At 33.7% G+C, this 16,135-nt stretch overlaps 1 protein-coding gene across 2 annotated transcripts; it reads left to right on the top strand.

Annotated features, from left to right (window-relative positions):
- The first annotated feature begins 562 nt into the window (after positions 1–562).
- Positions 563–12,765, top strand: LOC129287941 (protein REDUCED CHLOROPLAST COVERAGE 3). 2 transcript variants are annotated; one of them, XM_054924231.1, is made up of 23 exons: positions 563–943; positions 1,091–1,155; positions 1,255–1,347; positions 1,486–1,558; positions 3,491–3,811; positions 4,606–4,670; positions 4,777–4,908; positions 5,010–5,051; positions 5,140–5,667; positions 6,045–6,205; positions 6,847–7,345; positions 7,589–7,651; positions 7,747–7,848; positions 8,080–8,397; positions 8,495–8,587; positions 8,694–8,795; positions 8,894–8,998; positions 9,337–9,470; positions 9,680–9,863; positions 9,963–10,094; positions 10,252–10,364; positions 10,453–10,534; positions 10,950–12,765. In XM_054924231.1, exons 1-23 carry the CDS (start codon positions 874–876, stop codon positions 12,546–12,548), a joined length of 5,076 nt encoding a protein of 1,691 aa, XP_054780206.1. In that variant the 5' UTR covers positions 563–873; the 3' UTR covers positions 12,549–12,765. The 2 variants fall into 2 exon arrangements, with proteins under 2 accessions (XP_054780206.1, XP_054780205.1); XM_054924230.1 differs by having other exon boundaries at positions 10,947–12,765.
- The last annotated feature ends 3,370 nt before the right edge of the window (positions 12,766–16,135 follow it).

Here is a 16,135-nt window from a genome sequence, read left to right as displayed (position 1 = left end):
TTTTGGCGAAATATTTCTGTTATTTGATTCTTTCAACCAATTTTCCCTGCTTATCCTTCCAGTCTACGTTAAAGTTTTTCAAAAACTGAAAACAACATTGTTTAAAAAAAATTAAAATAAAACTAATTTCCTTCCAAAAAATATTAAAATGAAGGGGAATAATAATAATTTGTCAGAAATTTGAAGGTTCAGCGAATTCTTGCATCGGAGTCGTAATTATATCATGGATTGGAGCAGCATAGTACAAGGACTAACAATCGCTCAGAACATGACAGACCAGCTTGTGATTCATCTATGGTCAAATATGCCAGATCAACGGTCCACGATTAATTTGATTTCTCCCCGCACCAGTGAAAGTTCTTAGAACGCAAACACGTGATAAAACAAAATTGAATCTGCAGTACTATTCTATCGCCACGTGGCACGAAATCAACGGCCACCCCCACTCCTCAACGGCCACTCTTTGTTTGTACCCGCTTGCATGGGCTCCTCCAACTAGCTAACTTATGCGCTTACTTCACATGGTTTTCACAGGGAGAGAGAAACAGAAAGAGAGAGAGAGAGAGAGAGAATCAGGTTTATTAGCAACAAGGAGAGGCCAGGATTGCTCACAAATCTTGAAAAGGGCTGAAACTTAAAACCCTTATCCTATCTTCTTCTTCGATACACCTTCTCGTATAAAAACTTCAATTCTCTCCCATTCTCTCTCTATAAATCCTCTTTTTCCTCCATGTTCTTTCTCTCCATTTCATTTCACTGATGAGCTTCCTTCATCGCTCCTATTCTTGATTGCGATGGTTTCTCTCAAGTGAGGTTTTGAGGTTTCTTCTTCTCTTCTTCTTCCCAATCGGATTTCCTTTCGTCTTGAAGAAAATGGCGCCGAGGACTGGGAGGGGGAAATCGAATAAAGCCAAGACAGAGAGGAAGAAGAAGGAAGAGAAAGGTTAGTAGGAATCTCTTTACCTGCAGATTTCAATGATGCTAATGCAGTGATGCTACCATGCTTTTTTTTTTTTCACTTTTTTAAATTTATTTTTTGGCTCATTAAGCAATTAAAGTTCACCTAATTTGTTTTCTTGTGCTATTTTAGCATCCGTGCCTTCTCTGGTGGACATTTATGTCGTCACTCCTTATGATTCTCAAGTTCTCCTCAAGGTTTATATTTCTTTATTTTCCTAAATCTAGATAAATTTAGTCTGTGAGAATAAAAATTTTAGTATTATTAAATCCTCCTTTGTTGGAAATTTTTCGAAGGGCATCTCTACTGATAAGATACTTGATGTGAGAAGGCTAATAGCTGTGAATGTGGAAACCTGCCATTTTACAAATTATTCTTTATCTCACGAGGTAGGTTTAATTCTGGACTTATTCATTGCAATGTTTTTTGTTTTTAATTAAATAATTACTTATTATTTATTCTCTGTAATATTTAATAAATTGGGTTGCAGCAACTGAAATTTGAAATGACTCAACTTCCTCTGTTAGGTTAAAGGGCAGAGATTGAATGACAGGGTAGAGGTTGTTGCTCTAAAGCCATGTATTCTAAAAATGGTTGAAGGTAGGTGCAGTTCATATACGCGTTATTCAGCATCAACCCTCATTAATTTCTCCCTTCTTTTTCATGAGATAATTTACGGATACTCTTGAAAATAATTATCACAAATTATTTTAAATTTTATAGTTGGTTGAAGAAAACCAAATACGTCCCATTAATTAAAATTTAGTAGTTGCTTCTTACGCTCTTCGGAATTCTGCTCATCCATAGTGACTCTTCATAGTAGTCAAATAGATGCAGAGGCAATAATCTAGGTCCTTTGATTCTCTTAAACTAGGTTTAATTTAAAGTATCTCATAAGATACCATCTCTTAGTCCTAAAGTATATATAAATTTTTTTCTTGTCTCATTTACTCTCACTTTAACCTTTTTCTTTTAGCTGAATCTCTTTTTTGCTGTTCTACGTATGCTTTTGTAACTGTTCGTCTCTTTTTCTATCACTTAGCATTTTACCCACAAAATGGCAAAACAACTGGGACGGATTGCTAAATTGATTGGTTTAAATTTTAATAAAAATTCTTGAACGAGACTTATTTAAATTTAAAGCCTTTAAAATTTTATTTCAGTCTAAATGTATTGATTTGATATTAAATTAAAAAAAATGATAAAATTATCTCTCATTTAAATTAAAATTAAAATTATTCTATTTCACTTATTCATTAACTTATGAAATGTTATTAATTGCTTAATTTATTTATTTATTTTTTTAAAATAAAATTAAATAAAAGTCTGACAATAAATAAATGAAATAAGACAATAAATAATTGTTTGTAAGTAAATGAATAATGTATATTATGGAAATCATTAAGTTATAGTAAGATAATTTAAACATTTAAATGAAATCAAGTCAAGTAGGGTTATGAAAAACATTTTATAAGTAGATTAACAAGTGAAATATAATAATGAACAAATGAAGTAAGAAAGTTTTGGTGTTAATTTAAATGAGAGGTAATTTTATCATTTATTTAAAAAATTTAATATCTAACCAGTACTACAATAAAATTTTAAAAATTTAAGAATTTTGAATTTAAATAATTATGATTCAAAGGTTTTTATTAAAATTTTTTAAAATGATTTCTGGAAGAAAACCATTGTTCCTGTTGCATGGATTGGAAAAGTAAAAACAAATCTTATATTCAACCTGCTGACATGTATAAACGATAAGTATATTTTTATCAAGTCATTTCCTAAAGAATCAAGTCTAGTTTCGTGTTGATCTCCACTTTATAGATCCGCCGCCCATGCTGGTCCCCTATGAGCTATTTTTAATTCATGGGGACTTGACGTAGATTTTGCTTAACATTTTTTGTGGCTTTTAAATTATTTTAATCAATTCTTCAAATGTGGAGATCGTGTTTTCGGTTGAGGGTTGTTGTGGGGTTACGCATACAGTCCATCCACCTCTGTGGAAATAATAATGCTTTCTGTCTTTTATCGATGAGGTCAAGGCCTCAAGATAGTATTTCGATTAATTACTATGGTCTCCCGTCTCCGTGACGATGGTCCTTCCCCCTCGTGGAACTCAACATTTTAATTACTCAGACTTACCACACGTTTCTAATTTTTTTTAGCCAAAATATTACCCGGTTTTAATAATAATAATAATAATATATACATTGCTTACAATGTAGGCGATACTGTTTCAGCCTGTCAGAAATATTTGTCCTTAAACAAGATTTTGGAATTATAATAAATGAAATCAAGCTTCATAGTAATTTATGCGAAACAAATTATTTACTTCTGTGATTAATATTTAAATTTAATATTTAACAATAAACTCTATTGTAGAATAAGACCAAGTGTTTTTTATCCGTAATTTATGAAGCAAATCATAGACTCGTCGTTTAGTGATTTTTTTTTTAACTTTCTTTTTTTTTCTGTTGGAATTAGAACAAGTCATTATCTGAATTTTTTACGTCAATGCCATTTTTGTAGAGGATTACATAGAGGAAGCCCAGGCTATTGCACAAGTGAGGCGACTCTTGGATATCGTGGCCTGCACATCCAGGTTTGCGAAGCCTAGACGGGCCTTGACAAGCCCAGACTCCAAAGCTAAGAAAAATAGTAAGGCCCAACAAAATCAGAAGCATAATTCGGGCCCACCAACTACGCCCAATGGGGAATTCCAGATCGGATCGCCGGTCACGGTTTCGCCGATCTCCGATAATATAGGCATGGTAGCCATTCATCCCACGCCGAAGCTTTCAGATTTCTACGAGTTCTTCTCTTTCTCTCATCTGTCTCCTCCGATTTTACGTGAGTATTCCTTTACTTCGGTTTCCTAGAGGCTTTCTTTTTGGGCCTTTTTATTTTTTTTTGGTTGAAAATTTCTTGGCCTTTTAGTTTGATATCATTTTAATTTAATTTAATTTTAAGTAAAATACATATATTTTTTCAATTTAAAATGAAATTAAAAAATAATTTTTTCAATTCAAATTAAAAAATAAATACTTATTTTTAAATTTTTATTTATAATTATATAATTTTTAATTTTTAAAATAATATTTTAATTCTTTTTTATTTTTTTATGTTTTCAACAAAAATATAGAAAAAAATATAATTTTAACAAAATTATCGAATTTTGGCAACAACAAATAAAAAATAACGGATTGGTCTTCCGATGATTTTATATTTGTATTTTTATTCTCTTCTGATCTCAATCTATTAATTAGTTATAATTATAATATATAATTATATTTTAGTTTACCGTAAAATATTATAATTTATGACTATAATTGAGATTAATATTTTTATTCTAGTCTAAAATTAACAAACGTTTTGTCTCGTTTTAAAATTTATTCACCGATTCACCTGTAACGCTGAAAAATAGTTTTCCCTAAAAGTGAATAAAAAATAAAAACCATCGGCTTCAATTTAATCTAGATGTGATAATGGTGTTGGGAAAAAAAAAAATTTAATGGATAGTGATGGATAATTAAGATTTTTTTTTTTTGGGGTGGGGGGAATTTGATGTGTAGTGATGGTTAATGGAGATTGGAGATTATGTTTGATGAAGTCGTGATTTTTGCTGCATGGCTGATCTTTTGCAGACTTGAAGAGATGTGAACTGAAGAATCAGGATGATAGACGCAAAGAAGATTACTTTAAGCTTCAGGTTGCATATCTTTTACTTGTTTTGTATCTGATAATTTTGGCCTCCTTTCCTTGAATGCCAGACGTGGTCTAAAGTTAATGACTAAAGTTGCTATTGCTACGTGCAGATTAAAATCGGCAACGGGAAACTGATAGAAGTGATTGCATCAGAAAAAGGGTTTTATAATGTGGGGAAACAGTTTCTTCAGAGCCATGCTTTAGTTGATCTTCTGAAACAGCTCAGCCGAGGTTTTGCTAATGTATGTTTCTGACCAATGTTATTTTACCATGGCAGATCATCATCTGAAAAGCAAGTAGTTGGATTTTTTCTTGTGACACTTGCTATGACTGACTAATGCAGGCATATGGATCTTTGATGAAAGCATTTGTGGAGCATAATAAGGTGGCACTTCATATCCAACTGAAAATAATTTGTTTTCAATTTTTCCCAGTAGACACTTGTGCATTTTCTAATATCATTACACCTTCAGTTTGGTAATCTTCCATATGGATTTCGAGCAAATACATGGCTTGTTCCTCCATCTGTTGCCGAGAGTCCTTCCAATTTTCCTGCCCTACCTACTGAGGACGTAAGCTGGGGTGGTAATGGCGGTGGCCAGGGTAGAAATGGTGAATACAATCTTAGACCATGGGCTACAGACTTCGCAATATTGGCTTCTCTACCTTGCAAAACCGAAGATGAGAGGGTGGTCAGAGACAGAAAAGCTTTTCTGCTTCACAGTCTATTTGTCGATACCTCCATATTTACAGCTGTTGCAGCTATAAGACAGGTCATAGAGTCAAACTCCAATGGAAATAGCAAATTGCATTGTTCCCCGGACTCAATCCTGCATGAAGATCACTTGGGGGACTTGTCCATTGTAGTCAAACGTGATATAGGAGACACAAATCATAAGTATGATATGAAACTTTCTAGTGGGGAGTCCACAGTGTTTAAAGAAGGTGCTCAAAAGAATTTACTCAAAGGGTTGACTGCAGATGAAAGTGTAATTGTCCGTGTAAGTCATTATCCTGTTTACCAGATTATCTATTTTTCTATCTATCTATCTTCACATTGACATCACTCGACAAGTAACAAAACATGTCTACTTTCATCTCCTGTTGTTTTTTCCATGTGTGAATAGTCAGACATCAACATTAAATTGTGTTTCCATTCTTATTTTTTGTTTAGAAATTCAAGCCATTGTTCTTCCACATCAATTGAGAAGTATTTTTTATCTCTACGACACATGGTTGAATTACATCGACTCTTAACAAGTTGAAATTTTGAATTAAGGGTTCAAAAGCTAAACTTGGTGTTCTCAAAAATTAAAGACATTAGACATGTAAGATGAGCTTTATTTTTCTTTTTAAAGATATCCAATAATTTCGACAGGATACTTCTTCTTTGGCCGTGGTTGTTGTACACTACTGCGGATACGTTGCAACGGTAAGTGTGGTGGGCAAGGGTAACATTAACACAAGGAAGCCTGAATTTCAAGATATTGAAATCGATGATCAGCCAGGTGGAGGGGCAAATGCGCTCAATGTCAATAGGTTTGAACCATTAGCTATTATTACTTATTTTTTTTATAATCTGATTTTGCATGCATTTCAGATATTATATTTTACTGAGCGAGAAAATTTTCCTTCCTCTATATTGATACGGTTAGTTTGGTAATTATAGTAATTCAAGGGCAGGCATCAATACATGTTACTAGTAGTATAATACTAATGATGCCAGCCATCAGAGACATGTATTTACTTAAAAATACTCAAGGTAGAGCTATGCTGCTTTTGGGTGGCAGAAGTTCCCCTTTTCCTTAAACGGAAATTTGAAACTTTGATTTTTGATTTTTTATTTTTTATTTTAAGGATTAGAGGGCCAGGCACTAAAGGCTTGATGTTACAAGTAGGATTGAACCTGAGACCTCCCACTTATAGGAGAATTTACATGCCACTAGGCTACAGGCCATTGGCAAAACTTTGAATCTTACTTGCTTCATAATTTATATTTGTTTGGCACCACAATTTTCCATGTATTTTTCTCTTTTACTTTCTAAGGAGAAAAGTAACAGAACAAGAATATGTCGACCCAAACCTCTTCATAGTCTTCATTTTTTTCATTGCTATTTATTTCAGTAAGCTGTTTTACATTTAAGTGTCATCTTTCAACTGAATGAATGAGTTCTTTACAGCTTGAGGCTACTGCTTCACAAGTTTGGAGCTGAGCCATCTGAAGGGAGATCATCACTACCAAATTTGGATGATTTAGACTCTTCCAGAAATCTTGTTCGGAAGGTGGTTAAAGAAAACTTGGAAAATAAAAGTGAGGAGCCAGTTAATTCAGAAAGTTCTATTCGGTGGGAACTCGGTTCTTGTTGGTTGCAACATCTGCAAAAGCAGGAAACTTCAACAGATAAAAGTTCTGAAAAAAAGGACAACGGCAATGAAGTTGTACAAGCTGTCAAAGGTCTTGGAAAGCAATTCAAATTTTTGAAGAGGAGGGAAAAGAAACCAACTAGTTTAGATTGTACAGACCATAGGGAGCATAATGACTCTAGACCTTCTGCTGCGGCAACTGTTAAAGCTGAATTAAACAATGATGACTTAAATAGCTCCACTGAATTGGAGAAACTAACTTCAGTAGAAGCATTTTTGCGACTGAAAGAATCTGGAACTGGTCTGCATCTAAAGGTTTGTGAAACATTTTGAACTGGTCTGCATCTATAGTCTCTTCTGCTGCTAACTATTTGGCTTTTTCTTTCTCTCTCTGGAATAATTTTGTATCTCTTTTGTCATTCTCATTTACTTCAGTTTTATTATCCTCATACTTAGCTTTCTTTTGTAAAATATGATATGTTGGATTTTGTTATACCAAATATGCTTATGTTACAACATCAGCTTTTTAATACTTACTATTTGAATTTCTCCAAACAGACAGTTGATGAGCTTATCAACATGGCACACAAGTACTATGACGAAATTGCCTTGCCAAAGCTGGTAATATCATATTTTAGTTGGAGTACACATTTTATAACTAACTAATATGAAACTTAAAGACGTCGTTGAAGAAACTGTATGTCTTATTTTTATAGGTTACAGACTTTGGATCACTTGAGCTTTCTCCAGTTGATGGCCGTACACTAACTGATTTCATGCATTTAAGAGGATTAAAGATGCGCTCCCTTGGTGAAATAGTAAGAATTATTATCTCTTCTTCCTTTCACCCTCTACTAACATCATTGCAAAATGAAGATGTGCCTTCTGGGTCTGGTAATGTTTCCTCGAGGCTCCACCTTCAATACATTTGTTACGATAGATGTGAAAAAGCCTAAGCCTTAGCTATTACAATTTTAAAGCTATTATTCTAGTCTAAGTCATGCTGCCAATTTTATCTTTCTTTGGTTCTAATTTCTTGTTTAATTCAGGTTAAACTTGCAGAAAATCTTCCACACATACAATCTCTTTGTATTCATGAGATGGTTACTCGAGCTTTCAAGCATTTACTCAAAGCTGTGATTGCCTCAGTTGATAATGTAGCAGACTTATCTCCTGCTATTGCATCAACACTGAATTTCTTACTTGGAAGCTGTCAATTGGAAAATGCTGACCAAAGTTTGACTGAAGACAATCATCTCAGATTGCAGTGGCTAAGGGTATATTTAATCAAAAAATTTGGATGGACATTAAATGATGAATTTCAACATTTGAGGAAGTTATCAATCCTGAGAGGGCTTTGTCATAAGGTATCACAGATTTGACTTCTCGTGCATATATTATTCATACGATGTATTCATTAATTGAATTTTGGCCAAAAAATAATTAAATTTTATGTTTTCCTAGGTTGGAATGGAGTTGTTCCCAAGAGATTATGATATGGAGACCCCCAATCCATTTGGGAAATATGATATTATCAGCCTAGTTCCTGTTTGCAAGGTAGGATCTTGTCTCTCTATCAGCCCCTTTCCCAATATCAAGCCAGTTATATGTTTGATCCAATAATTATTATATCATTTATCACCAATAACATTTTGTTCAATAGTTCGTAGGATGCTCCTCAGCAGATGGACGCAATTTGTTGGAATCATCCAAAATGGCTCTTGATAAAGGAAAGCTTGAGGATGCTGTGAATTATGGAACAAAGGTACCAATTATTTTGTTCATTCTGTAGATGAAGCAACATTATATGGTTCATGATTAAAAGGATCTAGTAGTTGACCTTGTTAGCCATCCATATTGCAGGCACTGGCAAAGATGATGGCTGTTTGTGGTCCCTATCATCGAACTACTGCAAGTGCTTATAGTCTTTTAGCTGTGGTTCTCTACCACACTGGAGATTTTAATCAAGTAAAGATAAACTTGTATTCTTATGCCCCGGCTATTTTAGAAATTTTGATGTGTCTATGGCTCTGCTTAGGCCGAGATTATTCTTTATAATTGTTTCTTAATTGCAAAGGAAGTTTATGACTTGATTCCTGCCAAAAAGATAACAAAGCAAGAAATGAACAACAACAAAAATGTAAATGTGCCTCTGCATCCATCATTCATCACGGTTGAGGAATGAGAAGCCTAAATATTCAAATTATTCTATGGAGTTGTATTGATCTGTGTTGAATCTTGAGCGAGACGATTTTAGATTGACCAGTTGTTTATATCAAATTTTGATTACCTTTTTCCTTGTTTAGGCAACCATATATCAGCAAAAGGCCCTGGATATAAATGAGAGGGAACTTGGGCTTGACCATCCAGACACAATGAAAAGCTATGGGGATCTCTCTGTCTTTTATTATCGTCTGCAACACATGGAGCTGGCTCTGAAGTAAGATAAAGTGACTACGTTGTACTAGTGTTATTTCCTAGGCGACGACTGTCTATTGATTCTTATAAATCTGACGAAATTCTTATATTTGTATATTTTCAAATCCCTTTAATTCCATCACCATTATGACTAATTAACCAATTGCTCAGATACCCCTCATTAGTTCACTACTTATCATTGGCCACTTCTTTTAATGTATCCTTTGGCAGGTATGTCAACCGTGCTCTCTTCCTTCTTCACTTCACATGTGGTCTATCTCATCCGAACACAGCTGCAACATACATAAATGTGGCTATGATGGAAGAGGGTATGGGAAATGTTCATGTGGCACTCAGATATTTGCATGAAGCTCTTAAATGCAACAAAAGATTGCTAGGAGAAGATCATATCCAGGTCTGCCTCCTTCTCTTCACTTATTTCTCTGAGAATATTACATGTCCCCTTCCCTTATGGCTGGCACAAAGTTTTTATATGATGTTATTCATGTTTTAGACTGCCGCAAGCTTCCATGCCATTGCCATAGCTCTTTCATTGATGGAAGCATATTCCCTGAGTGTACAACATGAACAAACGACCCTTAAGATACTTCAAGAAAAGCTTGGACCTGAAGATCTTCGTACACAGGTCATTATTTTTCTTAAGGTTTTGAATTTTAATGGGGTATTTATAGTTGAGGAATTTATAATTTGACAATTGTCTCGGAGTGAACTAAGAAGGGCTTCCCCCAATAAGGGAGATGATAATTGATGTTTAGTGTTACCTATCTTTTTCCCCAATGCAGGATGCTGCTGCATGGCTCGACTATTTTGAATCAAAAGCAATAGAGCAACAAGAAGCGGCTAAAAATGGAACTCCAAAGCCAGATGCATCCATTGCAAGCAAAGGTCACCTTAGGTACTGATATGGTACTGAAATAGTACACTTGGTTTCAAATGGAATTTTAAATTTCTGGACGCAAAAATAAGATACCATTTTTATGCAGTGTATCAGATCTTCTGGATTTTATTAATCCTGAACAAGAGCCAAAAGGAAATGACACTCAGAGGAAACCGCGGCGTGCAAAGGTGAGCAAATACATTTCTATGTGTTATTTTTCTTTTATATATATATATATATAACGCATGTTTTCCATCTTGAGTTCGTATGTAACCCGCTGATCCCTATGGTTCTGATTAAATTCATATCATGTGCTTAAGATATGGAGGAGTAACTTATTTTTCCTCGCTAAAAATTGGTCCTTGATTTCCCTAGCCTCAGGGCCCCTTTGCTTTCCTTTAATTACTTGCCTTGATAGAGTACGTAATGTTTTTGCTTGTTGCAAGTTAAAATTGGATTGCATTCAAAATATTATATTCTTCCGGAGTTTTCTTGAAATTCTTTATACGTAGCAGAATCTCAAAAGAAGATGCATTCTGAATGTAGTGTCATCTTAACTTATTACTGATTTGACACTTGTATGTTTTATATGTGATGTAGCAGATACACCCAATAATTGATAAAAGCCAAGAACACGATGATTCAATAGCTGACGAGAACATTCCATTTCATGGCTCAAAAGATGATAAGAGTGTCGAAGAAGGCAACGTTCAAGAAACAAAAGTCATGCTTCATTCTAAAGAACTGAAAAAAAATGGTGAATTCACCAGGTATGTGCATGAGACAAGTGAAGTTGTTGAGGAAATATCCTCCGATGAAGGGTGGCAAGAAGCCAGTTCTAAAGGGCGGTCAGGAAACACAGCCAACCGCAAGTATGGTAGGAGGAGACCTCTTGTTGCAAAGCTGAAGATTAATAGCTCTGAGAATTACATAGTCAGAGAAAGCAGTTACAGGAATGACATTACATCACCGCATAAAGGGACTCCAAAAAACACTTCAGTCACACCACTTTCACCTGGACAATCAAAAGCTAGAAGCTTCACTTTAAAAAATGAACCTTTCAATAATTCAACAAGAGCTTCGGTTTCCAAAACTTCCTCTACTCCTGCAGCTCTTAGTCCCTTGGCTTCAAAGTCTATATCTTACAAAGAAGTGGCTTTGGCACCACCAGGTACTGTTTTAAAGCCCCTGCTAGAGAAAGCTGAAGTAGACAATGTAAATACTGAAACCGAGAAGTGCAACAAAGTTGAAGAAAGCTGCCAAAATTCTATTGCTGAAGCAGTTTCTGAGCAAGATAAAAAGGAGGCGACCTGTGAACCTGACATTCAAAGAGAAGATTCTGCATCAGAACTTGAGGATCGGTCCCTCTCTTCTGATCAGGCAAAAGCTGCAGAAACCAATGGTAGTAAGCTTTCAGCTGCAGCCGAACCATTCAACCCAGGAATGTTGTTTATGCCTCACCATATAAACTCGGTTCCCATCCCAAACATTTATGATGCAAATGCTCGTCAAGGCATGCTTGTGGATCCCGTGCTTCCTCCTGTTGCTGCTAGGGTCCCCTGTGGGCCCAGATCACCTCTATACTATAGAACCAACTATACTTTTCGCATGAAAAACGGTCATTCAAAAAATCACACTCCGATCGGGGAAAGAAGTGGATTTGAGGCTCCAAGAATCATGAATCCTCATGCACCCGAGTTTGTTCCCAGAAAAGCTTTGCAAACGGAGACCAATGACGCCAATTCCTTTGAATCAAGTATGGTAGAAAACAACAACGTAGATGAAAAAATGAGCAAGGATTTGAAGGGAAGTTCCCCAAGAAAGCGTGTTTCTGGATCTGAGAAGTCAGAGTTGGCTCGGCAGATACTGCTTAGCTTGCTGGTGAAATCAGTTCGGCAAAATATTGATTCTGTCGATGAATCCAAAGTCAGTGACGAAAAAAGCGAGAACTTGGAAAACTCTTCTGATGCAGTAGCCAAAGACAGTGCTATTATAAAAATCCTGTATACCAACGAAGAAAAAAGTAAGATGACTCCCCTGTCAAACGGAAGGGAAGAGCAAGAAAACATAAATGTAACCAATAAAAACATCGGAGATGAAGGGTTTATAGTTGTCACTAGGAAAAGAAAGAGCAGGCAGAAGTTCACAAAAGGAGTGTCAGATTTGTGCAATCAGCAGTCCATCTGTGCTTCAGTCCGTTGAATAGTTGTTAAACGGCATTCCCAATAAACCAATAAGTTCTCTATACTCTCTAACAATGTATGAATCCATGGTTTACAAATTTTGGCCCTTGATGCCCGGTGCATTTTTTTCCCTGGTCAGTTTAGGAGGCTCCTTGAATCTCCACTCCATAGTCCTTACAGTAAAATGTTCCTCAAGATATTTTGTTTTATCAATAAAAATCCAATTGGCAAGATCACTTTATTGGTGGCAGTAATAGGTGCCATGGGAACGGATTGCCTCTGCTTAGTGAAGAGAGTAATGCAGTTGTTGGCTATCAAATTAAATTTGATTATTCAAATTCAATAGTTTTTTGAAAGTAAAAATTAATCTATACCATTAAAATTTGATTAAACAGTTCAAAACCACAGAGAATCAGTGAAGAGAAGTGGAGAAAAATCAAGTTCCTGATTTGTCTCATCTGGATTTTAGTTGTTGCTTGCTGCATTGCCTTCATGCTTAAAAAACAAAAAGAAAAGAACCAAACTTTCAATGTTGGTGTGTGTGTGTGTGTTCTACTCAAAGTGGGTTGGGGGGGGGGGAATAATTAATGGATCATTGTTGATATTATTTGTTACTTGTGGATTAGACACAAGGAAGAGAGGTATATTAGAGAATCATTGAATAAACAATTTGGCTAATAAAGTTGGGACACATCACATCCAAGTTGGTTAGAACCACTGCATAGTGGAGTGCAGTGGCTTGAAGATGAAAATATAGAGGGCAATGATTATGATCATAATGGTGCATTATGAGATTTTTGGACTTTGGAACCGTAGCTAGATTCTCTTCAACGTTGTTTTTCAAAATTGACGCACAGAAAAACCAACAAAGTTGTTGAAGTGGTTAGTTTATCATGTATTTCATATATCCTTCAGTGTTTTAAAAAGCACATTAGACCGCGAACTAAAAATATTAATGATTCACAGTTTTTATGATCCAATTAGTTAAATAAGTAGTTAAGCTGGTGACACAATAAAAATAAGAGAAAATAGCAATCAAGAACCGTTGAAGCAAATTTATATCAATCAAAAATTATTTATTGTCAAAACCTGAATGACTATTTGTTAATTTGGGTTAATCTTTTATTAACAAGTATACATTCAGGTTTTAATAATAAATTATTTTAAATTAATAATAGTTCATTCTTATTTTTTTCATTTGAGTTTTGACAATAATTGACTCTTAACTAATTTAAATTTGCTATAGCGATCCTTAATTGCTATTTTCACTAAAAATAAAAATAATATTATATGCATATACAACAATATAAATATGAAAATGTTAAAAAAATGTGCAAAAAAGAATCAGCATCTGCCGTATGAATTATTAAAAAATATAATAATTGAGTATTTGAAATTTTTGGTTTAGGTTTAACCCACCCAATATTGTCATTTAATTTTGGAATTTGGATTTTAAAAAAAATCAAATTGGTTCCACCCGGTTCGGTTCATGATCTAACAATGGTTCCTAGTTCAAACCGACCCAACCTTTTGAATGGTTTTTTTGAATAAAATTAAGCCATTATGTCATCTGGCTGATAATCCAACAAGTTGGACTGTCCAATTTTTAAAACACTAATTTCCTTTCTCAAATTTAAATATTAATTTAATTATATATTGTATAGTTCCGGCAATGGTCTAGAATTATGTTTTCACCTCAAATATGAGATTTGTTACTACTATAACCCTCCAATTTTAAAATGAAACATACACTAACATCTCATTTGGATGGAGAGAAAAATAAGGATGAAGAAACACTTGAGGGAAAACTTCTAAAATTAGTACAAACTTTTTTTTAAAAAAAAATTATCTTCATAGTTTCCTCTCCTTCCTATTTTTTCTTCACTTTTCTCTCATCCAAACCAAGCTTAAGGAAGAAAATAGTTCTGTGTTTTCTCCATTTGATAACATATCACTATCCAAGTGAATACATATGAAGTTGAGATTGTTAAAGTGTATTAATATTATAATCAATTTTGCACGTGGATGAGCATAATTAATAACAGTTCGGCTTATCTATGTCCAAAAAATCTGAAGTCAACTGGTGTCCAATAGAGGTATTTTCACCATCTTTATTTGTATTTTTTGGCCTGAAGATCACAGCATTGTTTTCCTATTTAAAGCATGTAACCTTAGATTAAAAACTAAAAATAAAAGCATATAGCCATATTAAAAACTAAAAATAAAAGCATATAGCCATATAACCACAAATTATATGAGAATGAGAAAATCTGATATTTTTCAAACGACGGTAGACTGTAGACATGTCCCTTTCAAAGAAAAAAATCTATGTGCTTTTTGCTTCTTCTTGTTTTTTCGTTTTTTGTTTTACTCTCTCATTAGTTTCAATGGAAAGTCAACAATGCCATTATGTGGAAGGACTTTTTTTGCTGCGTGCCTTTATTAGTGCTTCATTATTTTTCCTCTAAATGATTGCCATACAATAATAGCATTCACAAAATGAGGATGACTTAATAGCTTTATTTGATTATTATTGTCAAACATCATTTTTATAACATAAACTATTAAAGAATTAATTTAATTTTAGGCTCAAAAAAGGATCAATTTTATTCAAGTGGTTTGAAAGACATAGATTATAGAAAAACAATGACTAAAGTGATTAAGGGATTATTTGACAATATGTTCTAAGAACAAACTGTTCTTCAAAATAAAAAAAATTATTTAGTAACATATTTTTAGAAAATATTGTAGAGAATAAAAAAATCAAATATTGTTCTGAAAGATAAAAAATAAAAATATCTTTTAAGTATTATAGAATTATTGTTGTGGAAAAATAAGGGAGAACACAAAAATAACTATTTTCATTAATTTTTATTAATTTTTAAAACAATAAAATAAAAATAATTTTAAATGAACCCTAATTTTCTTATATTTAAGATTAAGAATGGAATCTACCTGAAAATGAAAGGAGAGAATAAATGAGAAAGAGTAACAAAAAGATGTCATATTTTAATAATAAACTTCAAAACTTGAGCTTATGCGTTACTTTCTTTCATTATATATTAGTTATTTTTATATCATCTCATGTCCACTAAGATAATGTTATTAATAAACTTAGCTCCCTATTTCAACCAAATTGTCAAAGACTAGTTTTGCTTGAGACATGAAAAGTGTGAACGGATCATAAATTTAAATTTTAAGATTTTGATTTAAAATGAGATATTTTTCACTACTCTTCACTTATTAATTAGTTTTCTTCCAATTGTTAACAAATAGCATTAGAATTGGTTTTCGCTCATGACCTAAAAGCCTATATCGCGCACATGTTTGAACTCAAAATGGGATTAGCCCTAGCTACAACATGTATGTTACAACATTTAAAGTTCCAAAATGGGTTTGGCCCTATTTTCAAAAGCCATAGAGACTTAATGTTTGTAACATTTTTGACATGAAAGGGCATATGGACTCATATTTAAGGGAAGAATTGTTTAAATATTTAAATGTGAGTGGATTTAACTTGATGTGGGACACCCACATCAAATAAAGTTGAACTCAATAACTAATATATAATATAAAAAAAATCTATTTATACTTGAATTTTTGAGT

This window comes from Prosopis cineraria, unplaced genomic scaffold, assembly GCF_029017545.1.
Source record: "Prosopis cineraria cultivar Desert tree isolate PC_DT_omini unplaced genomic scaffold, ASM2901754v1 PC12, whole genome shotgun sequence".
Classification (NCBI taxonomy): Eukaryota; Viridiplantae; Streptophyta; class Magnoliopsida; order Fabales; family Fabaceae; genus Prosopis; species Prosopis cineraria.
This window is presented reverse-complemented; position numbering and strand designations above follow the sequence as displayed.